This window comes from Elephantulus edwardii, unplaced genomic scaffold, assembly GCF_000299155.1.
Source record: "Elephantulus edwardii isolate Elephantulus edwardi_28Jun2011 unplaced genomic scaffold, EleEdw1.0 scaffold00360, whole genome shotgun sequence".
In the NCBI taxonomy this organism is placed as follows: domain Eukaryota; kingdom Metazoa; phylum Chordata; class Mammalia; order Macroscelidea; family Macroscelididae; genus Elephantulus; species Elephantulus edwardii.
Window position 1 is genome coordinate 527,750 of NW_006400110.1, and position 26,572 is coordinate 554,321.

General features: G+C 37.2%; 1 protein-coding gene across 1 annotated transcript in view; it reads left to right on the forward strand.

Moving 5' to 3' along the window:
* The window catches only part of ZNF292 (zinc finger protein 292), a 171,052-nt gene that overhangs the window by 96,867 nt on the left and 47,613 nt on the right, over positions 1-26,572 (forward strand). The window contains exons 2-4 of the mRNA XM_006902027.1: positions 18,689-18,843; positions 19,074-19,152; positions 21,652-21,787. Of these exons, the coding sequence (XP_006902089.1) occupies positions 18,689-18,843; positions 19,074-19,152; positions 21,652-21,787 (370 nt within the window). The remainder of the gene's footprint in view (positions 1-18,688; positions 18,844-19,073; positions 19,153-21,651; positions 21,788-26,572) is intronic.

Here is a 26,572-nt window from a genome sequence, read left to right on the forward strand (position 1 = left end):
ATGGCCTGTGTCAGATGCACCTTAGTCTCCAGAGAGACACCATTGCTCTTCAGTACTTTGGAGAGGTCCCTAACAGCAGACTTTCCCATGGCAATACGTCTTTTAATTTCCTGGATGCTGGTGCCAAGAGTGTTGATTGTGGAGCCAAGCTGACTGAAGCTGTGAACAATTTCACTCTCTTCACCATCCATCTTGATGCTGCCAGTTGGTCAAGTGGTGAAAATCTTGTCTTCTTGACATTAAGCCTCAATCCATACTGAAGGCTGTACTCTTTGACCCTCTGAAGCAAGTACTTCAGGTCCTCCTCAGTTTCAGCAAGCAGGGTTGTGTCATCTGCATAATGCAGATTGTTGACAGATCTTCCACCAATCCTGATCCCATATTTCTCCTCATAGAGCCCAGCCTTCCGGATGATCTCTTCTGCATACAGGTTGAAAAGGTATGGAGACAGGACACATCCCTGTTGTATGCCCTTCCCAATTTTGAACCATGCAGTGTTTCCTTGCTCTGTCTGACGGCTGCCTCTTGGTCCAAGTATAGGTTTCACATTAGCACGATCAAGTGTTCTGGGTTTCCCCTTCTTCTCAGAGGCAGCCACAGTTTTTTATGATCCACACAGTCAAACACCTTGGCATAATCAGTGAAGCACAGATAGACATTCCTCCGGTACTCTCTGCTTTCAGCCAAGATCCATCTAATATTAGCTACAATATCCCTAGTACCACGACCCCTTCTAAACCCAGCCTGAACTTTTAGCAGTTCTCTGCTTATGTGTTGTTCCAGTCGTTTTTGGATAATCTTCAGCAGAATCTTGTTTGCATATGAAATCAATGAAATTGTTCTTTAGTTTCCACACTCTGTTGGGTCACCCTTTTCTGGAATGGGAACAAATATAGATCTCTTCCAGTAAGTTGGCCAAGTGGTTGTTCACCAGATTTCTTGACACAACTTGGTGATCACGTCCAGGGCAGCATCTGTTAGCTCAAATATGTCACTGGGTATACCATCTATTCCTGGGGCCTTGTTTTTTGCTATTTCCTTCAAAGCAGCCTGAACTTCTTCCTTCATCACCATAGGCTCTTGCGCATATGTGTTTCATGAAATTCTTCTGTGTCTGCCAGTTCCTTTTGATAGAGTGACTCAGTATATTCTTTCCATCTTCGTTTAATATTTCCTGGGTCATTTAATATTCTGCCCAAAGCATCCTTGATTACAGCAACTCAAGGTTTGAATTTGTTCTTCAGTTCCTTGAGCTTCAGAAATGCTGAGCGAGTTCGGCGCTTTTGATTTTCTGACTCCAGCTCTTTGCACATTTCATTGTATTATTTTACTTTGTCATCCTGCGCTGCCTTATGGAATCTTCTGTTTAGCTCCTTAGTATTAGCCATCTGAATGTCTTTTTTGGTGAAGTATCTGATCATATCCTGTGCCCATTTTTCTATTGGATTGTTTACCTTTATCTTGTTGTGGTGCTCAAGTATTTTATAAATTCTGCATATAAGTCCTTTATCTGAGATGTCCTTACCAAATACTTTTTCCCAGTCTGTGGCTTCCCTTTTTACCCTGTTGGAGAAGTTTTTGGATGTGCATAGGGATTTAATTCTTAGAAGGTCTCATTCATCTATTTTATCTTCTCCTGGTTGTAGGTTATTTGCAACTTTTTGAGAAAGCGCCATACTGGTTGCACCATTTTACATTGCCACCGACAGTGAATAAGGGTTGCAGTTTTTCTGCAACCTCATCAGCATTTGTTGTTTGCTGTTCTGTTAAATTTGCTATTCTTATTGGGGTGAGATGATATCTCATAGTTGTTTTGATTTTCATGTCTCTTAGAGCTAGGGATTTTGAACATTTTCACATGTGTTTGTTTGCCATCTGAAAGTCGTCTTTGGTGAAATGTCTGTTCATATCCTGTGGCCATTTTTTGATTGGGTTATTTACCTTTATCCTGTTGTGGTGCTCGAGTATTTTATAAATTCTAGATATAAGTCCCTTATCTGACATGTCATTAACAAATATTTTTTCAAAAAAACCCCAGAAAACATATTTTTTCCCAGTCTGTGGCTTCCCTTTTTATCCTGTTGGAGAAGTTTTTGGATGTGCATAGGGATTTGATTCTTAGAAGGTCCCATTCATCTATTTTATCTTCTCCTGGTTGTAGATTTTTCAGGATGTTTGGAAGACTGTTTCATGTTTTGGATTAGGACTTGTAGAGTTCTTCCAAGCTTTTCTTTAATGAAGTTTATAGTCCTTGGTTTTAGTCCAAGGCCCATGATCTACCTAGAGTTGGTTTTTGTGTATGGAGTGAGGTGTGGACCTTGCTTGAGTCTTCTGTAGATAGTTTTCCAATTTTGCCATACCATTTGTTAAAAAGGCTGTCGTTTTCCCACTTAACTGATTTCATCTCCTTGTCAAAAATCAGTTGATCATAGGTAGATGGGCTGATTTCTGGATTCTGTTCTGTTCCATTGATATATGTGTCTGTCATTGTACCAGTACCTTGTTGTCTTGACAACCATGGCAGTGTAGTAGGGATTGAAATCAGAGAGATGCCTCTTAACCTTGTTTGTCTTTTTAAGGATTGCTTTGCTTATTCAGGACTTCTTTCCATTCTAAATGAAACTGGAGATTGCCTTTTCCATCTCGTTGATCAATGGGATTGGTATTTGTTTTGTGATTGCATTAAATGTGTAAATTGCCTTTGGTAGTAATTTCATTTTCATAATATTGAGTCTTCCTATGCATGAGCAAGGGATGGATGTTCTTCCACTTCTCAAGATCTCTCTTTGTTTCTTGTAGTAATGTTTTGTAATTTTCTTTGAATAGATCCTTTATGCTTCTGGTTAGATTTACTCCAAAGAATTTAATCTTGTGATTAGCTATTGTGAAGTGTATTGTTTTTCTTAGCTCCAGTTCTGTATTTTCTTCTCACTGTAGAGAAATCCAACTGATTTTTGTATGTTGATCTTTTATCCTTCCACTTTGCTAAATTGGTCAACTATGTCCAGTATTTTGCTTGCTGAGTCATTAGGGTTTTCTAAGTATACTATCATATCATCTGCATAGAGAGATAATTTTACCTCCTCTTTGCCAATTTTGATACCTGTATTTCCTTCTCTTTTCTTGTCTTACTGCTATTGCTAAGACTTGGAATACAGTGTGGAATAGGAGAGGTGATAGTGGGCATCATTACCCAGTTCCTGTTCTTAAAGGGAATGACTAAATCTTTCTCCATTGAGAACAATTTTGGCTCTCTGGTTTACATAAATACTTTTTTACTGTGTTGAGGAAATATCCCTCTAATCCTATTTTGTTGAGTGTTTTAATCATGAAAGGGTGTTGGATTTTGTCAAAGGCCTTTATCATTTGATAGGATCATGTGGTTCTAGTTCTTTGCTTTGTTAATGTAATGAATTACATTGATTGTTTCTCTTAGGTAGAATCATCCTTGTATGCCAATTATGACTCCCACTGTGTAATGCTGAATTATTTCTTTGATGTATGGTTGGATTATCTTGGCCAGTATTTTATTCCAGATGTTTGCAACTGTTTTCATATGTAATATTGACCTGTAGTTTTCTATTTTGGTTGTGTCCTTTCCTGTCTTTGGTATCAAGGGTATGTTTGCTTCATATAATAAGTCTGGGAGAATTCCATCTTTTTTTATTTTCTGAAATAGTTTACATAGAATTGGTGACAGTTCCCTGAATGTTTGATAAAATTCATTTGGAAAGCCATCTGGCCCCAGAGTGTTGTTTTTTTTTGCCTGGAAGTTATTTTAATACCTTTTCGATTTCTTCTTTTGTAACGGATCTGTTGAGGTGTTCAATTTTGGTTTATGTCAGTTTAGGTAAGTTGTGCACTTCTAAGTATTTGTCCATTTTCTCTAGGTTTTCTTATTTATGTGAACATAGTTTTTCATAATATTCTAATGTTAGCCTTTTTATTTTAGTTGGTTCTATTGTGATGTTTCCTGTTTCATCTCTTATATGGATTATTTCCTTTCCTTACTTTCTTTGTTAGTTTTGCTAGTGATTTGTTGATTTTATTGACATTTTCAAGGAAACAACCCCTAGTTTTGTCGATGGTTCAATTTCTTTTTCAGTTTTCTATTTCATTTCTTTCTGCTCTAGTTTATATAATTTCAGTGTTTTTAGAGAGTGTCATGTGTTCTTGCTGTTCTTTTTTTTTTCCCAGTTTGTTGGAAATGTTGTGTTAGAAAGTCAATGGTCATTTTTCCCCCTATCTTTTGATGTGTTTGCTTATTGCTGTAAATTGACCTCTGATTACTCCTTTGGCTCTTTCCCAGAGGTTTTGGAAAGTGGTGTTTTCATTGTCATTTGTTTCAAGAAACTTTTTAATCTCACTTTTTTTCCTAGTACCTGTTTATATTATAGCAAGGTTTTGTTCAGCTTCCAAATGTATGGTTTTGTCTCCCTTTTCCTTTTATTAATTTCCAATTTCGTAGCATTGTGGTCTGAGAAGATGCTTTGTATCATTTTTGGTTTGTTGTTTTTTTTTTTTTTTTTTTAATTTATTGATACTTGTTTTATGACCTAAAATGTGATCTGTTCTGGAGACCATTCCATGCACATTGGAGAAGAGGATATACTACTGTGCTTTTGTTTGGGTGCATTAGCCTATAAATACCCATGAGATCGAGGTGATTTATTGTGTGGTTTACTTCTTCAGTATCTTTGTCGAGTTTCTTTCTGGTAGTTTTGACTTTTCTTGAGAGTGGTGTATTGAAGTCTTCTAAGTACTATGGTAGTGTTGTCTGGGTTTTTCATTCGAGGTTTGTTAATGTTTGTTTTATATATTTTCCAGGTCTTTCAGTTGTTGCATAGGTATTTATTATTGTTATGTGCTCTTGTTCTATTGACGCGTTAAGCATTATGTAGTAACCTTCCTTGTTGTGTGTGATGGTCTTTGCATTGAAATTTATTTTTTTTCAGAGATTAATATGGCTACTCCTGCTTTTTTCTGGTTGCCCTTTGCTTGGTATATTTTTCCCCCAATCTTTTATTTTTAGTTTTTATCTTTGTTTTCAGGTGTGTCTCTTGTAGACAACATATTGATGGATTTATTTTATCCAATCTGCCACTCTTTTTCTCTTCAGCATTTAAAGCATTCACATTGAGTGTGATTATTGAGAAGCAAGGTTTTATTGCTATCATTTTCTTCAGTTCTTTTGGGTGTTGTTGCTAGTTACGTTAGACCATGGAGCTTTCTGTGGTATATCTGTAAGAAGGACATCTCTGAGTTTCTCCTGCAGTGCTGGTCTTGTTTTTACAAATTCCCTTAGGTTCTGTTTTTCTGGGATTATCTTGATCTCTCTTTAATATTTGATGGATAGTTTCACTGGGTACAGTATTCTTGGTTGACAGTTGTGACCTTTGAGTGTTCGATATATGTCATTCCACTGTCTTCTTGCTCACATGGTTTCTGTTGAGAAATTAATCTTACCTGCTCTCCCGTATAGCTTACTTTTTTGTTTCTCCCTTGTAGCTCTCAGAATTCTCTCCTTATCTTTAGTTCTCACTAATTTGACAATGATATGCCTTGGTGTTTTTCTTTTGGGGTCTATTCTAAATCTTGTTTGCTCAGCTTCTTGAATATATTCTCTCATTCTTCATTATGCCTGGGAAATTTTCTTCTAGTAATTCTTCCACAATTTTTTCAGTGTCTTTACATGCTTCTTCGTGTTCTGGAATGCTAATGATGCACATGTTATTTCTTTTGATCATGTCCCACATTATTCTTAGGTTTTTTTCTTTTTCCTTTTTGGATTTTTCTTTTTGCTCTAGCAGATCAGTGGTTACAATTCTATCTTCTAGTTCAATGGTTCTGTGTTACATCCCTTCAGCTCTGTTCATGTGTCCTTCCAGCACAGCATCTGAAACCTTGGACCTTTTGGATCATGGTTTCTTATTTTTCCAGTGCCTCTTCTACCTCAGTTTTATCTGCATTGTTTTGGATTGTTTTTTAAAGCTGCTCATGATTTTTGCTTACAGTGTCCTGTAATTCCTCAAGTTTCTTTTTTAGTTATTTAAAATATTCAATCATTGTTCTTTTCAATTCTTTCAGAAAGTTCCATCAGACTTTCTGGCTTCAGGAAACCTATTCCTACTGTATCACTTTTTGGGAGTGATATCTTGCTTTGTGCTTGTGTGGTGAGTGACGTAGTTTGCTTCTTTAGGGACATTGCTGTGGTAGAGTTTTTCTTGCCTGAGTCAGTAGCTGGTTCTTGATCTGAGGGCACTGCTCCAGAAGAAGGTTGGGCAGGCACACAAGTGAATGCATGTAGGGTGGGTGCATGCATAGACACACGTGTGTGTGGGGCGTGGTGTGGGAAGACGCACACACAGATGCACATGGGAGTGGGGTTTGTGGGAGACCTGAATGGAAAATCAGGAAGTCTTAGTTTTCCCCTTCGAGAACTGGTTCTGCCACCCTAGTTGAGCTCCAGCTGTAGCACTCCTTCCTGCTTAAGGTGATGAGGTCCCACAGTTGGTCTGGCAATCATCTGTGATTCCTCCCTAGGTAGCTCCCTCAATTTCCTGCTGTCCTGCTTGCTCCTGGCAGGTTAATCCCTCTGCAGCTCCCTGCTCCCTTCTGTGGCTTGCTGCACCTCACCGAGGTTCACTGTACACCACCGACACTTGCTGCACCTATCCCATGCTTCCAGCTCCTGTGGCTCTCAAATGTCTATGTTGCTTCACAGCAATATTTTGAGAAGCACCTATGTATTTGTGCTCTCTTTTTGCAAGCAGAGGACCTGACAGCAGTTTGTTTTCCAAAGTACCTGATTGACCATGGAGAAAGCCTATTGTTCCCTTCTGGATATGGCATCTCACCTCTGCCCAGGGGCACTGGACATTCCTGACTTAAGTCACCTGACTTAAGTGGTCCCAAGTGGTCAGGCCAGACAGCAGTTTGTTCCCCAAAGTACCTGCTTGTTCCTGGTGGGTGGGTCTCACATTATCTCAGCAGGCAGCTTCTGGCCAGGACTCAGCTGGAGGCTTCCACTGGCACCCTCAGCTCACTGCTCCTGAGTTAAGGGGTCCCACATGGTCAAGCTAGATAGCAGTTCCCCCACCAAGTAACTGGGAGCAATACAGGCAACACCGCCCCTGTGGGTCCTGCGTTTCCTGCAGGTCTAGCGCTTCTTCGAAGTACATCTTTTAATCTCATGGCAATAAACTTTCTTACTGTTTATGTTGCTTTGAGTTGAATTTTCTGTCAGTTAAAAGTGTGTTTAACTTCTGAATAATTGAGATTTTTAAAATTCTGTTGTTCCTAACAGATTGAATAAAATATTCTTAAGTCATAGATTTTATAATAAAAAAATTGAGGTAAAGTACTTTATAAAGAAATATTGATGCAAGTAATTTTAATGAAACTACAAATCTACAGTTATATTACTACATTCTTTTTTTCAGATGGGATATTGTTTGGAAAGTAAGACTGATTTTGCAAGCACTAGTTGTTTTAATGCACATAGGGTTGCTATGAGTCACAAACAAGAGCACATAAAAATAAAAGTTGTATTAATACTGTGCATGTCACTGCACTCTGAAATACTAATTCTTAGGACTACTGATATTTAAAAGCCTGGAAACAGAAGCGGCATCCACTTCCGAAATGGCTTGCCTCCAGAAACTCTTAAGTATGAACAGTGCTCAGGTCTTTCGTTCCTAGGGTCTCTGTGAGTCCTCTACAACTCGATGGCACCTAACAACAATAACTACTATTTAAATTGTCTTCTAATTTTGTGAAATGAGTTTGATTATATTGGGGTTGCTGCCCAAAGCCCTTGTATAGGTTAGGGAAAAAAATACCCCACCACCAATAGTTGCCATTAAGTCTTTTGACATCCCTGGTATACATCGAAGTGTGCTCCATAGCATTTTCCATGGCCGTAAGTAATCTTACAGAAATAGATCACGAGGCCTTTCACTCGTGTTGTTGGGTGAATTCAAGCTGCCAGCCTTTGGGTTAATCACAAAGTATAAATTACCCAGGGCCTAAATGTGAATTAAGGGACTCTCTCTTTTTCTCAATTTCTCCCTCTCTCCCTCTCTCCCTAGCTCTCTCATTGGCAGAGCAACTTAACCACTAGGCTGCCAGAATTCCTTTGATTAAGAGAGAAGATACAAATAAGTAACTTTATTTTTAATTGAAGGAAGTGTAAGTTATTATTTAGCACATTGGGAATGCTCCCACTTCACAGTGGCTCTACTGATCTTAGTGCCTTGAGCAATAAGGAAAGTGCCTTTTTTTTTTAAAATTTATTGTGCATGTACCGTCAAATCAGATCTGACTGGTACAGGAGGGAAATTTTCCCTCCTTTTCCAGTGGAAAGTGCCATTTTAAACTTAACTTTGTCTCTTCACTCTTGTAGTTTTATATCCTTTTGTTGTTGGTATGTGCCGTTGAATTGGAATCTACTCATAGCTGCCTCTCCAGTGGGTTTTCAGAGGCAGAAAAAGGTGTGGAGAAGAGTGTTTATTTTCTCTGGTGGAGCAGCTAGTATAATTGATCCATGTGCCTTCGGGTTGGCAACATAACACTTTACCACTAAGCCACCAGAGCTCCCTGTAGTTTTAATAGATTATTGAAAATTTGCTTTTTAAATGGAATGTTTACATTCATTCTCCTCCACTTAATTAGTCTTTAGTATGTCATCTGTATAAACAGTAGGGTGAGCAAATTCTGACCTATGCTAACTTCAGAAGGGGGAAGAATCTTGCAAGAGCAGCACAGAGATTTCCACTGAGGTCAGATGTTTTTTGCCTTGCCACTCAATCCATTCTATCACATACCTACCTCCGTTTCACTAAATTGTCTTTTTTTTAATATTCTTGCCATGATAATAATACTTAATCATATATTCCTCCTAAACATTTATCTCCCTCATCTATTTCAATGCAGTATACATTATTTATCCCCTCTTAGTTTACCCCCAACCCCGATGTCAATCCACTTTACAACAGTGGCACCGTGCATTATATGGTCTTTACTGACTCAGATATTTCACTCAGTATAATGTCCTCCAGGGTCACCCATTTTGTGTAATAATTCATGAGTTCTTTGTTTTTAATGTACGGATTATTCCATTGTGCGAATATACCACAACTTCTCTATCCATTCATTTGTTGATTGGCACTTAAGTTCTTTCCAACTCTTTGCTATTGTAAACAAAGCCATGATAAACATAGGTGTTCATATATCTGCTTGGGTAGCAGTTCTGGTTTCTTTTCCCAGTAGTAGAATTGCAGGGTCAAATGGTTTTTCTGTTTGCAACTTTTTGAGAAAGTGCTGTAGTATCTTCCACAGTTGCACCATTTTACACTCCCACCAACAGTGAATAAGGGTTTCAGTTTCTCCACTACCTCGCCAGCAATTGTTGTTTGCTGTTCTGTTAAACACAGTATTCCACAGACAGATCTCAAAACTGTGAGGTTTTTTAGGGAAACAACTGATTACAATTGAGGTTAGAAAAACTTAGAATACAGTTCTTCAATTAAGAAAGCTGGTTTCCAGTTGTACTTGCACATCACTTCCCTCAAGAGGGGCTTTGTCCTTGGTGAAGGACATCATACTTGGAAGCTTCAAGGGCCAGTACAGAAGAGAAAAACTCTGAATGAGACAGATTGACACAATGACTGTGGCATTGGGGACAGGTATGTCAGAGATGATAATGTTGGCTCTGTATCGGACAAGGTTCTGAGCTATTTTTCATAGGGTTGCTATGAGCCACAGATAATGAGACAGCACATAACAACAGTTAGTCCTGGGGAACTCTGGTGATGTAGTGGTAAGATCTGCATGGCAGTTTCAAATACCAGATGCTCTGCGGGAGACCAATGGGCAATCTCCTGTAAAATGTGTGGCCTCTCAAAACCACTGGAGGGTTAGCCATGGGCCAGTTTTAACTTGATGGCACACAACAAGAACAACAAGTCCTTAGTCTCAAAAGCTCACATTTATTGTCATCTTGTTCTTCCGACTCTGGTTTCTGAGGAAGTCTTTTCACCCAGGGAGCCACTGCTGGAGTTTTAATACCAAAGAATTTAGGGCTTTAGTTTAGCCAGAGTAACTCCTTCAGATTACTCACTTATTTTAGACATGCTTTGGAGGGATTGAGCCTTAGAAAAGAATATTTTGATGTGTAAAGTAGAGGGGTAATGAGAAATAGGAAGATTAAAGCAATAGGCCTTATTTTACAAGGCTGGAACACGACTGGGCAAGGTTTTCTTTGTATGAGTCAGAGTTGATTTGACAGAACCAGAGACTCACTTCTGGTTGTTGTGTGCCACTGAAATGTAAACCACTCTAGCTGACCTTCCAGTGGCTTTTGAGACCAGAAATTGCCCATCTTTCACCCACAGAGAAGCTAGTGGATTTGAACCACATGCCTTTGGATTGGCAGCTCAGTTGCTTGCCAACTAGGCCACCAGAGCTCTCTATTGAAAGGAAATTTTTACTTTCTTCTAGATATCCCTGAAATAAAGAGATGGAGTGGTTCCTATATGTCTGTGGATGCTCAGGATCGCAGGGTGCTATGGTGGGTAAGGAGGTGCACTGTCAACCCAAAGACAGGCGCATCAAATCCACCAGCTACTCTGAGGGAGAAGGAGGAGCAGCCTCTGAAAACTCGCTGAAAGGTCAATGTGAGTTAGTTCCAACTTGATGGCATTGCATGTGTAAGTTAAGTATCTGCGGGGGATTGGTTCCAGGATCCTGTATGGACACCCAAGTCCATGGCTATTGAAATCCATCCCTCAGGTAAAATGCTGTAGTAGTTGCATATAATGGAGCTCTGGTGGCCAAGTGGTAAGAATCTGCATTGCAGTCCCAAAGGCACATGATTCAAATCCTTCAGCTGTGCTGAGGGAGACAGATGGGCATTTTCCTCCCCTGCTATTTACTGCCTCTGAAAACCTGCTGGAGGGTGAGCTGTGAGTAATTTCTGACTCTATGGCACACAACAGCAACAACAACAATTTGCATATAACATTTACACATACTCTCATACACTGAAAGTCACCTTGATAATAATAACCTAATACAACATAATTTTATGTAAATAGCACTGTGTATCTTTCCCGTTTTAGATTTTGAGGGTTTGCTTTGGTAGCATAATTGTTCCTGACATTCACCCAAATATTTTGAATTTGACTGGTTGAATCCATAGATGCAGAAACCCCCAATACAGGAGGCCTACTCTGTTTACATTTTTTAAATTATTTTTTATTTTTATTAATGTTAATGAAAATTTACATAGACTTTGGATTTCCATTCACTCATTATTACACTTTTCTCCCTGCCCACCCCTCCCACCAGTTTGCTCTTCTCTTTGAAAAGTAAAAGAAGAATTCTTTCATTGTTATACAATCCCTCCCCACAAGTCCACTCCACTAGTAGCCTTTGTTCTGGACTCCTGTCATGACAGTGATACCTAATCACATATCCCTTTTAAACAGTTGTCTCCCTCATCTGTTTCAATGCAGTATGCTTATCTCAAATGTATCCATCTCCCTCCAACCCCGATGTCAGTGTCGTTTTGCAGCAGTGACACTATTTGTCCTTTTGTGACTGACGTATTTCACTCAGCATAACGTCCTCCAGGGTCACCCATTTTTGTATAATATTTCATGAGTTCCTTGTTTTTCAATGCAGCATAATGTTATTCCATTGTGTGACTATACCAGAGTTTTTCTGTACATTCATGTATTGATGGGCACTTAGGTTGTTCACATTTCTTGTGGATCTGAAAGGTTTGGCCTCCTAGATTTTTTAGAGGATAGATGATCACAGACCTGTAGTCCATCTGTTTGTGTTCTACACCTGGCAAGTCTTCCTTGATGGTACAGAGAATCTCCCCTCTCCCAAGTAACATTTTTTTAGTTTATTTTAATGAAAGTTTACAAAGACTTTGGATTTCCATTCATTCATTGTTGCACACTTTTTTCCCTGCCCACCCTTCCCCGTAGTTTGCTTTTCTCTTTGGAAAGTAAAAAAAAAAAAATTATTTGTCATACAGTCCCATTCCCCCTCCCCAATATGCAGCTTTCATTCTGAACTATTATCATGACAATAATACCTAGTCATCTATTCCTCTGAAACAGTTCTCTCCCTCAGCTGTTTCAATATAGTATACATTATTTATCCTCTTCTTGTTATTGTTGTTATGTGACGTGGAGTTACCTGTAACTCATAGCAACACTATGTACAACAGCCCTAAACCCTGCTCTATCCTGTGCCAATCTTACTGTTTTTGACACACCTACCCTGATTACCCCAGTAACTCAATCAGTCCACTTCATAGAGGGTCTTCCTCTCCTGTGCTGTCCCTCCAAACTCCCAAGCATGATGTCCTTCTCCAAGGACTGATCCCTCCTTGCAGCATGTCCACAGTATGTCAGATGAAACTTTAGAATCGTTGCTTCCAAGAAGCATTCTGCTTTAACCCTCTCTAGGATGAACCTGTTCGTTTTCTTAAAATTCCATGCTATATTCAGTACTCTTCTCCAACACCAGAGCTTAAAGGCATCATCAATTTTTCTATCCTCCCTACTCATTGTCCAGCTCTTTGACACATAGCACGTGATTTCAAAAACCATGGCCTGCATCAGGAGCACCTTAGTCTCCAGTGTGACACCATTGCTCATCAGTACTTTGGAGAAGTCCCTAATAGCAGACATCCCATCACAGTATGCTGTTTCATTTCCTGGCTGCTGATGCCAAGAGTGTTGACTGTGGAGCCAAGCAAACTAAAGCTGTTAACAGTCTCAATCTCTTCACCATCCATCCTGATGCTGCCAATTGTCCAAGTGGTGAGAATCTTTGGCTTCTTGATATTGAGCCTCAATCCATATTGAAGGCTGCAGTCCTCATTTCTTAGTTTTCCCCCAACTCCTATGTCAGTCCCACTTTACAACAGTGCTACTGTTCACTTCCATTTTACACTCCCACCAACATTGAAAAGGGTGGTAGTTTTTCAGCAACCTCGTCAAGCATTTGTTGTTTGCTGTTCTGTTAAATTTGATATTCTTACTGACGTGAGATGGTATCTCATAGTTGTTTTGATTTTCATGTCTCTTATAGCTAGGGATTTTGAACATTTCCACATGTGTGTGTTTGTCATCTGAAAGTCATCTTTGGTGAAATGTCTTCATATCCTGTGCCCATTTTTCATTTGTGTTGTTTACCTTTATCTTGTTGTGGTGCTCGCGTATTTTATAAATTCTAGATATAAGTCCTTTATCTGACATGTCATTAGTAAATATTTTTTCCCCTCAGTATGTTGATTTCCTTTTTACCCTTTTGGAGTTTTTTTGATGTGCATAGGGATTTGATTCTTAGAAGGTCCCATTCATCTATTTTATCCTCTCCTGCCTGTAGATTTTTCAGGATGCTTGGAAGACTATTTATGTAGTGGATTATAGCTTCTAGAGTTCTTCCAAGCTTTTCTCTAATGACGTTTATACTCCTTGGTTTTAGTACTAGGTCTGTGATCCACTTTGAGTTGGCTTTTGTGTATGAAATGAGGTGTGGATCTTGCTTGAGTTTTCTGTAGATAGTTTTCCAAATTTTGCCAACACCATTTTTTTTTTAAGGCTGTCATTTTACCACTTAACTGATTTCATTTCCTTGTCAAAAATTAGTTGACCATAGCTGGATGGGCTGATTTCTGGGTTCTTAATTCTATTCTTTTGATCTCTGTGTCTGTTATTGTATCAGTACCATACTTTCTTGACTACCACGACAATGTAGTAGAACTTGAAATCAAGGAGTGAAATGCCTCCTACCTTTTTTCTGTTTTTAAGGAGTGCTTTGCTTGTTCGGGGCCTCTTTCCATTCCAAATGAAACTGGAGATTGCTTTTTCCGTCTTGTTCAAGAATAGAATTGGTATTTGTATTATGATTGCACTGAACATGGCTATTGCCTTTGGTAGTATTGTCATTTTCACAATATTGAGTCTTCCTATCCATGAGCAAGGGTTATTCTTCCATTTCTCCAGGTCTCTTTTTGTTTCTTGTAATGTTTTATAATTTTCTTTGCATAGATCCTTTGTGTTTCTGGTTAGATATATTCCCAAGTATTTAATCTTATGATTAGCTATTGTGAAGGATACTGATTTTCTTAGCTCCAGCTCTGTATTCTCTGTCACTGTAGAGATTTTTTATTTTTGTATGTTGATCTTCTATCCTGCCACTTTGCTAATGTTGGTCAACTATGACCAGTAGTTTTCTTGCTCAGTCTTTAGGGTTTTCTAAGTATACTGTCATATCATCTGCATAGAGAGATAACTTTACCTCCTCTTTGCTAATTTGGATACCTCTTACTTTCTTCTCTTGTCTTACTGCTATTGCTAAGACTTCAAATACAGTATTGAATAGGAAAGGTGATAGTGGGCATCTTTGCCTTGTTCCTGTTCTTAAAGGGAATGACTTTAATCTCTCTCCAATGAGAAAAATGTTGGCTCTCGGGTTTGCTTATATACATTTACTATGTTGAAGAAATTCCCTTCTTTTCCTATTTTGTTGAGTGTTTTAATCAGGAAAGGGTGTTGGATTTTGTCAAAGGCCTTTTCTGTGTCAATTGATAGGATTGTGTGGTTCTTGTTGTTTCCTTTGTTTATGTTATGAATTAATTGTTTTTCTTATGTTGAACCATCCTTGCATACCTTTATGAATCCCACTTGATCATGGTGAAGTTTGGGTTTGGATTTTTTTTTTTTTAATCATTGGATTCTGTTGGTCAGGATTTTATTCAGGATTTTTACATCTATGTTCATGAGAGATATTGTCTTGTAGTGTTCTATTTTGCTGTTTTCTTTACCTGGCTTTGGTATCAAGGATATGTTTGCTTCATAGAATGAGTCTGGGAGAATGCCATCTTTTTTTATTTTCTGAAATTCTTTATGTAAATTTGATGACAGTTCTTCTCTGAATGTTTGCTGAAATTCACTTTTTAAACCATCTGGTCCAGGGCCTTTTTTGGCTGGAAATTGTTTTCTTTCCTGAAGTTTCTTCTTTAGTAAAATGAGTCTGTTCAGGTATTCAATTTTGGTTTGTGTCAGTTTAGGTAGATTGTGACTTTCCAAGTATTTGTCTCTTTCATTTAGGTTTTCCTATTTGTGTGAGCATAATTTTTCATAATATTCCAATGTTGTTCTTTTTATTTTAGTTGGTTCTGTTGTGACATTGCCCATTTCATCTCTTATTCAGATTATTTGTGTCTCTTCTTTCTTTCCCTTTGTTAGTAATGCTAGTGATTTGTCGATTTTATTGACTTATTCAAAGAGCCATCTCCTAGTTTTGCTGATGGTTTCAATTATTTTTCTGTTTTCTATTTTATTTATTTCTGCTCTAATTTTTATAATTTCAGGCTTTTTAGAGAGTGTCATGTGTTCTTGCTTGTTTTTTGTTGGTTTTTTTTTTTTTGTTTTGTTTTCCCAATTTGTTGGAGATGTTGGGTTATAGAGTCAATGGTCATATTTTCCTGCCTTTTGATGTGTTTGCTTATTGCTATAAGTTGACATCTGATTACTGCTTTCACTGTTTTTCAGAAGTTTTGGTAAGTGGTATTTTCATTGTCATTTGTCTCAAGAAACTCTTAAATTTCATTTTCATTTCTTCTAGTACTCACTCATGTTCAAGCAAGGTGGTGTTCAGCTTCTAAATGAATGGGTTTGGTTTTTTTTCCTCTCCTTTATCCTCTTGTTATTAATTTCTAATTGTGTAGCATTATGGTCTGAGAAGATGCTTGGTAGTATTTCTTTGTTTTTTAATTTATGATTGCCTTGTGACCTAAACCGTAATCAATTGGAGACTGTTCCGTTCAAATTGGAGAAGGTGTACTGTGCTTTTGTCGCTGTATTAGCCTGTAAATATCTATGAGGTTGGGTTGGTTAATTGTGTGGTTTAATTCTTTAGCGTCTTTGTTGAGGTTTTTTTCTGGTATTTCTATCTTTTCTTGAGAGTGGTGTACTGAAGTCTCCAAGTACTATAGTAGTGCTCTCTACTTCCTTTCACAGTTTTATTAATGTTTGTTTTACATATTTGCAGGTTTCATGTGGTATGTAGATATTTATTATTGTTATGTGCTCTTCCTCCCCACAAATAACTTTTTTTTTTAAGAAAAAGAGCACTTTTCCAGTATGCCAGTGGTTACAAGCCCTCAGAGAGATCTCCTTTGTGATAATTTGCTTTTCCAGGAAATAAGTAACACCATCATTTCCAAAGGTTATAAAATACTTCTTAGACAATGAAGTATGAAGAGGACTAGATGTACCCATTTCTTTATTATGAAAACATTTAATTAGAATTCCACATTATTTAAAATGGCTGTAGATATTTTTAGATAGCTTTTAGTAAATGTAGGTTCCAATAATTCTTGTCTTACATGTGTATGTTACAGCTGTTTTTAATATCATTCATCTCTTCAATATTTTGGGTGGAAAAATGTTAGTGATTATGTTAGATGAATTTGAAATATTTCATTGAGGGATAGGGTGGGGAATTTCCTCGTTTAAACATTTTATTACAAAAAAGATTTAATCTTATAGCCATTTTTAATAACTTTAATATTTATTGATTTAACTTGAAAGTCTTTTAAATGGTAAATGACAAAATGGTAGGTTGAAGAGTCACATCTAAATTTTGACCATATCATATGCAACTCATTTGTAGTTAAATGTTGAATCAATACCTTAATAAAAATGAAAGGAAAAGGAAGATACACTGAAATTTTTCATTTCTTCATGGCCAAGTATTACTTGTCATCCTTTAAAAAGAACTTGTGGTTTAAATAAGAAAGATATGTATAACTCACAATTTGAAACTGGCATTGATGAAACTCATTTTGGATGAATTAACACTGTTGTTGTTGTGTACTGTGAAATCGAAACTGACCCATAGCTGACCCTTCAGTAGATTTTTAGAGACAGTTATTCACACCGAAGGAGAATGCCCACCCATCTTCCATGGTGCAGCTGTTCACCTCGAACCCATGGGTCTTTGAGATTGCAGTGCACCTTTTTGGCACTAAGCCACCAGAACTCAAGTTAACACTAGTTTTTCTTTTGTTGTTGTTTTGTTCTGTCAAGGTGCCTGTGACTCATAGGAACCCATTGTACAACAGCACTATACCCTGCTCCGTCCTGTGCCAATCTTATTGTCTCTAACACACCTACCCCCATTAACCCGGTCACTGAACCAATCCATTTCATTGAGGGTATTTCTCTCTTGCACTGTCCCTCCACCCTCCCACACATGACGTTCCTCTCCAAAGACTGATCCCTTCTTGCAACATGTCTAGATTATCAGACAAAGCTTCTTCTTTGCCTGCAAAGAGCAGCCTGGTTTTACCCTCTCTAGGATAAACCTGTTTGTTCTTCTAGCCATCCATGGTGTATTCAGTATTGTTCTCCAGCAGCATGGCTCAAAGACATCCATTCTCCTTCTATCATCCCTAGACATTGTCCAGCTTTCTGACGCATAGCAAGTAAGTAATTGCAAAGCCCATTGCTCTTCGGTACTTTGGAGAGGTCTTTGACAGCAGATTTTCCCAATGCAATTCGTCTTTTGATTTCCTGGCTACTGGTACCATGAGTGTTGATTGTGGAGCCAAGCGAACTGAATCTGTTAACAGTCTCACTTTCTTCATCATCTTTCTTGATGCTGCCAGTCAGCTCAGTGGTGAGAATCTTTGTTTTCTTGATGTTGAGCTTCAAATCATGTTGAAGGCTCAAGTCTTTGACCTTCTGCAACAAGCACTTCAGGTCTTCATCATTTTCAGCAAGTCGGGTTGTGTCATCTGCATAACAGATGTTGAGTGTTCCTCCAGTCCTGATGCCACATTTCTCCTCATAGCCTAGCCTCCCATATACTCAGTTCTTCATATAGATTGAAAATATGGAGATAGGACACATCCCTGGTATACACCCTTCCCGATTTTGAACCATGCAGTGTCTCCTTGCTCTTTTCTGAGGACTGCCCTGTCTCCTGGTCCAAATAAATGTTTAACATAAGCACAATCAAATAAATGTTCCGGGATTCCCATTCTTCTCGGAGTCAGCCACAATTTGTTGTGATCCATACAGTAAAATACCTTTGCATTGTCAATCAAACACAGATAGATATTCTTCTGGTTCTCCCTGCTTTCTGCCAAGATCCATCTTACATTAACTGTAATATTACTTAGTACCACAGCCTCTTCTAAACTCAGCCTGCACTTCAGGCAGTTCTCTGTTGATGTGCTAGAGGAGTTGTTTTTGAACAATTTTCAGCAGAATCCTGTTTTCATGTAATATTAATGATATTATTTTATAATTTCTCCACTCTGTCGATTCACCTTTCTTTGGAATGGGAACAAATATCGATTTCTTCTAGTCAGTTGACCAGGTGGTTGTCCTCCAGACTTCTTGGCACAATTTGGGGAGCACATCCAGGGTATGGTCTTTTTGTTGAAATATGTCAGTTGGTATACTCTTTATCCTGGGGTCTTGTTTTTTGCCAACTCTTTAATTTAGAACTGCTAAAAATATGGCTTCTACTTATTTGTAATATTTTAATCCATTAATAAGTTACTTTTTTAAACATTATTTCTCAGAGTAGAAAGAACAGTTGATCAATGTATATTTTATATTGAATACTTTTTATTCTTTCTAAACAGACACTTCTTGAATATGCAGAGAAATGGAAAACTTCAGATGATCCCTTACCTTTATTGGAGGTATACACGGTGGCTATCCAGAGCTATGTTAAAGCACGACCTCATCTTACCTCTGAATGTGAAAATGTAGCATTGGTTCTGGAACGCTTGGCATTGTGAGTAGACCTTTGAATAAATAAAATGTAAATTTAACTTTTATTTCTCTTTTATTAAAACAACAAAACGTAACAACTGTATCACAACTTTTAAGGTAGTTTTATTAATTAGCTATGAGTTTAAAATATATTTGGTAGGAAGAGTCTGCTTTTGATACTAGTATTACAGGTTTTATGTTGCTTTAAATTTTAATAATTATTTGTATTATTACCAATATTTTGTTTTTTAGAAGCTGTGTTGAACTTTTATTGTGTCTGCGTGTTGAGTTATCAGATAAACAATGGGAACAATTTCAGGCGCTAGTACAGGTGAGAGACTTTATCTAATAGATTTAATATAGGAATAATGTGTCAATTTTCTTTATTCTTAAATTATTTGGTGAAACTTTGAAACCTCTAAATAGTGACAAACATTTATATTCCCCTCTTGTATAACATTCTATTATATAACCTTTTACAAATACAAAATAAATACTTAGTAAATTAATATATCCATTTAGGTAGTTTAAATATTATACTTTTCTTCAAGATCTTATAATTATGGCTTTTTTCCAGAATGGTAAGAAAATACTCTTAGTTTGAATTTAGAAATATTTTAACTAATTGGTAAAAGCTGCAGCATGCTTTATATTTCATCTAATTGTTATGAAAATTTTATTGGAAAGAGTATTTTAAAGGTGAGCGAACTGAAACTCTTATAACAAAATACCTCCCAAATTATGCAGCTAATGTAATAGGGTGTTTGTGTGAGCCAAGATTCCTTACTTAAAGCCCATGTTTTTCCTCTTGTATCTGAAAGGATAGGCTTTGTCTCTTTAATTCTGTTACTTTTGGTACTAGCTCTTGATGGAGTATTTTTAGAAATGTTTAGTTCCGTTTTAAACACAGATTATGTTGATATATTTTAGCTTTAGTAGATTTTTGTTAATTCTTTGGTTACAAGGAATGTTCTTGGTAGGTAATTTCAAAAGGTATTGTTCACTTTTTCCCTTGCTGGAGTTCTAAAAGTGTCTTTTGGCCATATGTTTTTATGTAGAAGGTTACTAAAGAGGTTAGTGTTTAATTTTGGAATCATGTGAAATAAGCTATAAGGCAGAGAAGTAAACTAGCTATTTTAATATTAACCATTAAAATCTCTATTACAGGCCCTTGGAAATTAGAATTAAATCTTTTGTAATACCATAGAATTTTACATTGTTCCTTTTATGTAATAAATGATTAATAGCAGCTTACATATAATACTTGTTTGTTGAAATATAAGTGTCTTGTTTGCCATATTGTAACTAACTTTTTGATCAAGCAATTTCAGCATGTCAGTAGCTGGTGTCTTGGGTGTTTTTATTTTACTTTTTTCCCTCATTTTTGGTAAATATTTCAGTGTTTCATTGTTTAGCATTCATAACCCTGTTTCTCGATTATCCGTCAGAACTAGTTGAATAAATTGTTTACATACAAATATAGTAATTGTTACATTATTTTATTTTTTTACCATAAGATTACAGACAAGAGAGAACTGTATAAAAAGAATATATGATTAGGGATTGCTGACATGACATAAGTCCACAATAAGAGCTGCATATAGTAAAGTGGACTTGGCAGGCAGACGGGCGCTATATAACAGTGAAAGTGGGTTTTTTTTCCAAAGAGAAAAGCAAACTTGGGGGTAGTAGTAGGAAGGAAAATGTACAACAATGAATAAATGGAAATCCAAGTTCTCTATAAACTTTCATTAAAATATCAATTTATTAAAAAAGATAACTTTTTAAGAGTCCTTTTGAAAACCACACCAATAATGGTATTTTTGTAATAGGTGGATGAAAAAGAACCAGCTCCTTAATTCGCTCCAGGGAAACCCTCTGTTTACTGCTGAAAGAAAAATTTTTAAAGCCTTGAGGCTTTTTTGCAGTGAGAATATTTTTTATGGCGTTGAGAAATAGATTATTGTTTGAGCACAACTCTTAACATAACCTTTTCATTTTGCTGTCTTTTCAGAGCTTCCTTGGGTTGGTTAGAACATAATTAACAGCGTTTGTTTCGATTTGCACTTTATTTCCCCATTTTTTAACGTTTTAAACATTTCTTTACCCAATTAGAGGACACGTTTCATAAAGGAAATTATCTAGTTGCAATCTTTTCCTAGGGTTTTGCCCACAACATTTTCAATAAATATGTTCTTGATTGTAGGAAAAAATACCTACTTGTCTTTGGTGACCATGAAGGTTGTTCCAGGTGTATGAATACTTGTAAATAATTAATAAATGATGTCATTGTCAGCTTTACTATGCAATTGCCAAAGATATGTAGTGAGTATGTGAAAAAAAGCCAGTACTGTGCACTATTCTTTCCCAGGAACTATTGGATAAGGAAGGATAAAGGTAAATTTTCTAGAGAGAGAAACAAAATTCAGTTATTTTCTTTTCATAAATCCTTATTAGAATATTTGTAATTTGTCACTTTGGCAGCAGGTTTCAGGGCAAAGTGTTTAACACATAGGCCATACAGTCCAGAAAGTCTTGTAATTCTGAATATTTGATAGGGTTTTTCTTAAAAATAGTTTTGATCTTGATTTATATTGGGAAAAATTTCACACTGACTTATTGTATAAATATATTCATTTAAGCTTTGCTTTCTTAATCTTTGGATTCAACTTTAAAAATCGAACATAAAGATATTTCTTATTCTGTAGTGTGCTATAAAGTTTTTAAGATATCTTACTTTTTCAAAAGTTTAATGCTATATTTAAAACCTGATAGACTTGCTTTTTTGAAAAATTTGTGGTAATTCTTTGGATTTCTTTAAATATTATAGGTAGCTCATGAGAAGTTGATGGAGAATGGCAGCTGTGAATTGAATTTTTTAGCTACTCTAGCTCAAGAGACTGGGGTGTGGAAGAACCCAGTGCTGTGCTCCATTCTTTGCCAGGAACCCCTGGATAAGGATAAAGGTACATTTTCTAGAGAGAGAGAAACAAAAATCATTAGATTAAAAAGTTAAAAAGATATTTTGATACATTCATCTGAAGATAGCATGGAGAAGGACCATTTAAATTTTATCTACATTGCTTGAGGTTCTTCATTCTTAATTATCTTCTTTAGAGGAAGCTTTATTCACAGGATTATAGAATCTTACAGTAACAGAGAAGCTAAAATTCATTCCAATATTTTTTCCACAGAGAAATCCCTTCTACTGTATCTCTGACAGTTGGTAATATACCCTTTATTGGATAAACTTACTCAGCAGATGGAGAAACAGAAGTAGGGTGGTGAAATAATTTTCCTCAAAATAGAGTAAGAAATGAATGGTTGGTCTTGTTTCTCCAACAGCTTGTTGCTCAATTCTTATTTTATTCTGTTGCTATTGTATGAGTTCAGGTGATAAAAGAGTCCAGTTAGATCGGCAGGTAAAATATATGTTTATAAGATGACTTATAGGTGTAAAAGAGTTTAAAAATTTTATTTACCATGAGAAAAGGCACGGTTCTTTTTGAAATAATATTAAGATTGTTTAGTAAAGTGCTCCATTTCACCTTAACTTTTCCCAAGGTATTTAACAACTAGAGAATAGAAAAAAATTTCCAGTACTTATAGGGGGGGAAAGCGCATGTTCCCCCATCATTTATTGATGCTTGCTTGTTTTGGTGTCTGATGGCAAATCAGATATTTTGCTATGTTTGCTATATTTGCTAGGAAATGGTTGTATTTTGGGGGGGTGGGTTTTTTTGTTTGTTTTTTCCTTTTCAAACATTGAGCATGTTTTAATTTTTTTTTTTTTTTCATTGTTGCATATATTCTTCCTCCCTCCCTTCCTCCAGCCCTGGTCCTCCCTGCAATGTACTCCTTGTTCCAGATTGTTGTCATACATATATTTGTTTCAGACAATTCCTCTCCTCTCTAATCTAATGCAGTTTATTATCTATCCACTTTCCCCCATTCTCTTTCCAACTCTTTTACATCTGTTCTGTTTTATAACAGAGGTATTATGAAGTATTTGTCCTTTTCGTGACTTAAATGTCACTCAGCATAATATCCTTCAGGGTTCCTTATGCTGTATAAATGTTTTACGAGTTCATTGTTTTTCAGTGTCATGTAATAAGTAGTCCATTGTGTGACTGTATCATAGTTTTTCTCTCCATTCCTTTGTTGATGGGCACTTGGGTTGCTTCCATCTCTTTCCTATTGTGAATAACACAGCAGTAAACACAGGTGTGCGTGCATCTGTTTGAGTCGTGGGTCTGGTTTCTTTAGGGTAAATGTCCTGTAGTGCAATTGCTGGGTCAACTGGTATTTATATTTCCGTCTTTTAGAAAAAGTGCCAGACTGCTTTCCATAATGGCTGTGTTGTTGTTCTTATTGTTATGTGCCCTCAAGTCACTTGCGACTCATAGCGACCCTATGTACAACAGCCCTAAACTCTGCTCTGTCCTGTGCCAATTGCACTGTCTCTGACACATCCATCCCGATTACTCCAGTCACTGAATCAATCCACCTCATAGAGGGCCTTTCTCTCCTGAGCCGGCCCTCCACCCTCCCAAGCATGATGCCTTCTCCAAGGACCGGTCTCTCCTCACAACGTGTCCAAAGTATGTTAGACGGAGCCTCAGAATCCTTGCCTCCAAGGAGCCACCCGGTTTAACCCTTTCCAGGACAAATCTGTTTGTTTTCCTAGCAGTCCATGGTATTCTCAATACTCTTCTCCAGCACCACAGCTCAAAGGCATCAATTCCCCTTCTATCCTCCTTGGTCATTGTCCAACTCTCTGATGCGTAACAAGTGATTGTGAAGACCATGGCCTGTATCAGATGCACCTTAGTCTCCAGAGAGACACCATTGCTCTTCAGTACTTTGGAGAGGTCCCGAACAGCAGACTTTCCCATGGCAATGCGCCTTTTAATTTCCTGGCTGCTGGTGCCAAGACTGTTGACTGTGGAGCCAAGCAAACTAAAGCTGTGTACAATCTCAATCTCTTCACCATCCATCCTGATGCTGCCAATTGGTCCAATGTTTGTCTTCTTGACATTGAGCCTCAACCGTATTGGAGGCTGCAGTCCTTGATGCTCTGCAGCAGGCGCTTCAGGTCCTCTTCAGTTTCAGCAAGCAGGGTTGTGTCATCTGCGTAATGCAGATTGTTGATAAATCGTCCACCAATCTTGACCCCACATTTCTCCTCATAGAGCCCAGCCTCCTGGATAATCTGTTCTGCATTCCCGGAAATTGCCTTTTCCATCTTGAAGAATGGACTTGGTATCTGTATTGGAATTGCCTTGAACTTGTAGAATCTCTTTGGTAGAATTGTCATTTTCATGATATTGAGTCTATGGTATGGCCTTAACAGTGTGAAAAGACTTGTGGTTGGGAAGAATACTTTACTTTCTTCATACATGGCTACTGTCCCAAATAAACAAAAACCAACTACGGGAGAGCAGCTGAGACAGTGATTTGAGGGTAAGGATGGACATGGAATTGAGAGCAGCAGAGACCATGTGTGAGCTGGAAGGCTGTACAGATGACATGATAATGAGTCTCATTTTCTCCAGGTTTCATTTTGTTTCTTTTAGTAATAGTTTGTGATTTTCTTTGTATATGTCTTTTGCATCTTTAGTTAGATTTATTCCCAAGTATTTTATCTTGTAATTAACTATTGTAATTGGTATTGTTTTTCTTAGTTCCATTTATCCAACTGAATTTTGTAAGTTGATCTTGTATTCTGCTACAGTGCTAAATTGGTGACTATGTCTAGTAGTTTTCTTAGTGAATATTTAAGGGTTTTCTAAATGTACTATCAACTCATCTGCCTGTGGAGATAATTTTACCTCCTCTTTGCCTATTTATATTCCTGTAATTTCCATTTCTTACTGCTCTCACTAAGACTTCCAATACTATATATTGAGTAGGAGAGGTGATAGTGGACATCCTTGCCTAGTTTCTGTCCTCAAGGGGAATGCCTTTAATCTCTCTCCATTGAGAGTGATGTTGGCTCTTGGTTTTTCATATATTTTTTTACGTTGTTGAGGAAGTTCTCTATTTCTATTTTGTTGAGAGTTTTAATCAGGAAGCGTTGCTGGATTTTGTCAGAGGCCTTTTCTGCATCAGTTGATGGGATCATGTGTTTCTTGTTCTTTGTTGATGTGATGAGTTACATTGTTTTTCTTGTCTTGAACCATCCTTGCATATTTATTTTTCTTTTTTCTAAAAGGTAACTATGGGAAGCCCATGACTCAGGAAATCTATTTTTTGGTACTTACTAAAAAGTTTCCTAGCTAGCTTGTAGGCTTTGCTTCAGATTGATTATTGCTATATGACTCTCCATTCTATCATTTACTCCTTGCTTTCATGAGAGTTCTACCAGGGTTATCAGTTCCTTAGTTTACATGAGAAGTGTGTGAATATCTGCAGATTAACTGCAGTGGTATCAAGGACTTTGAGAAATGGAAAAGAGACTGGCATTACTTCAGTGAAGTCAAAAGTCAGACTTTTTTCTGGGTTTTGTTTTTATTTTTTTTAAGGTTTTTATCTTTGGGGGTTTTGTGTTATCTTGGACCTTTTGTCTTTGGCATTTTCTGTCTGTTCCAAAGAAAATATATTCGAACCAATATGCTTTATTTCTGGTATCGAAATTATATTTTCTTCTTTTATAAATATTGGATATAATAATAAAATACTAATTATGCTATCTAGTTTCTAATTGTTTAAAAGATGCTTTTATAGTCATGATTTTTTTTTTTTACCTTCACAGTGAACTAATGAAAAAGGTAGTTTTTATTGTACTCCCTTTACAGATGAGAAAATAGACACTCAAGAAATTTGTCTTTCCCTAACTCATATTGTTAGTGGTGAGAGGGATAGCCAGGAATTAAAATCAAGTCCTAACGTCTCTCCTTTTTATATTACGTACTGTTGCACCTAGCATAAATAGAAGAGTCATTCCTTTTCTCCACTGTCACTTTCTAAATATAAGCTCATTCAGTTTACTCAAGCAGGAAAGTTAAGACTGCTCTTGGCAGAGATTGAAACTTTATTTTATAATTTATTTGAATGCTTAGCATCACATCTCTTAACCAATATCTCTGCTCATCTCTTTACTGCTTTAATTTTTGGTTTTCATTGCCATAGGCATTGAAATATTTCTACAGCCACAAGTTGCTTCTACAATAGTAGATGGATTCTGGGTAGCTAGACTTGGCATGAACTTGGGTGACTTAGTTTAAAGGAATTAAATTCATAACCCAAAGGTTTGAATCCATCAGCTCCTCCATGAGAGAGAGATGGGCTGTCTACACTGTATGATTCACTGCCTTTGAACACCCTCTGGCAGGTCGTCTATGAGTTAGTTCTTGCTTGATGGTCCAGCAGATTTGGCTTAGTCCACTGAGAGCTGTGCTGCTAGCCTAACAGCCATGCCTCTCTAATGGCAGCTCTCTGAGAGAAAGACTGACAATCTTCTAAGCAAGTTATTATTGCCTCCAAAATTTGCTAGAGGGTCACCAGAGTCAGTGACAGCAATAACTGGCTGAGCCTAGGTACCACAGTCACCTTTTTTTGGCATCTCTAGATAATTTGTTGTTGTTGTTGTTGTTATGTGCCGTTGAGTCGTTTGCGACTTATAGCGACCCTATGTACAACAGCCCTAAACTGTGCTCTATCCCATGCCAATCTCATTGCCTCTGACACACCCATCCCGATTACCCCAGTCACTGAATAACTCCACCTCATAGAGGGTCTTCCCCTCCTGC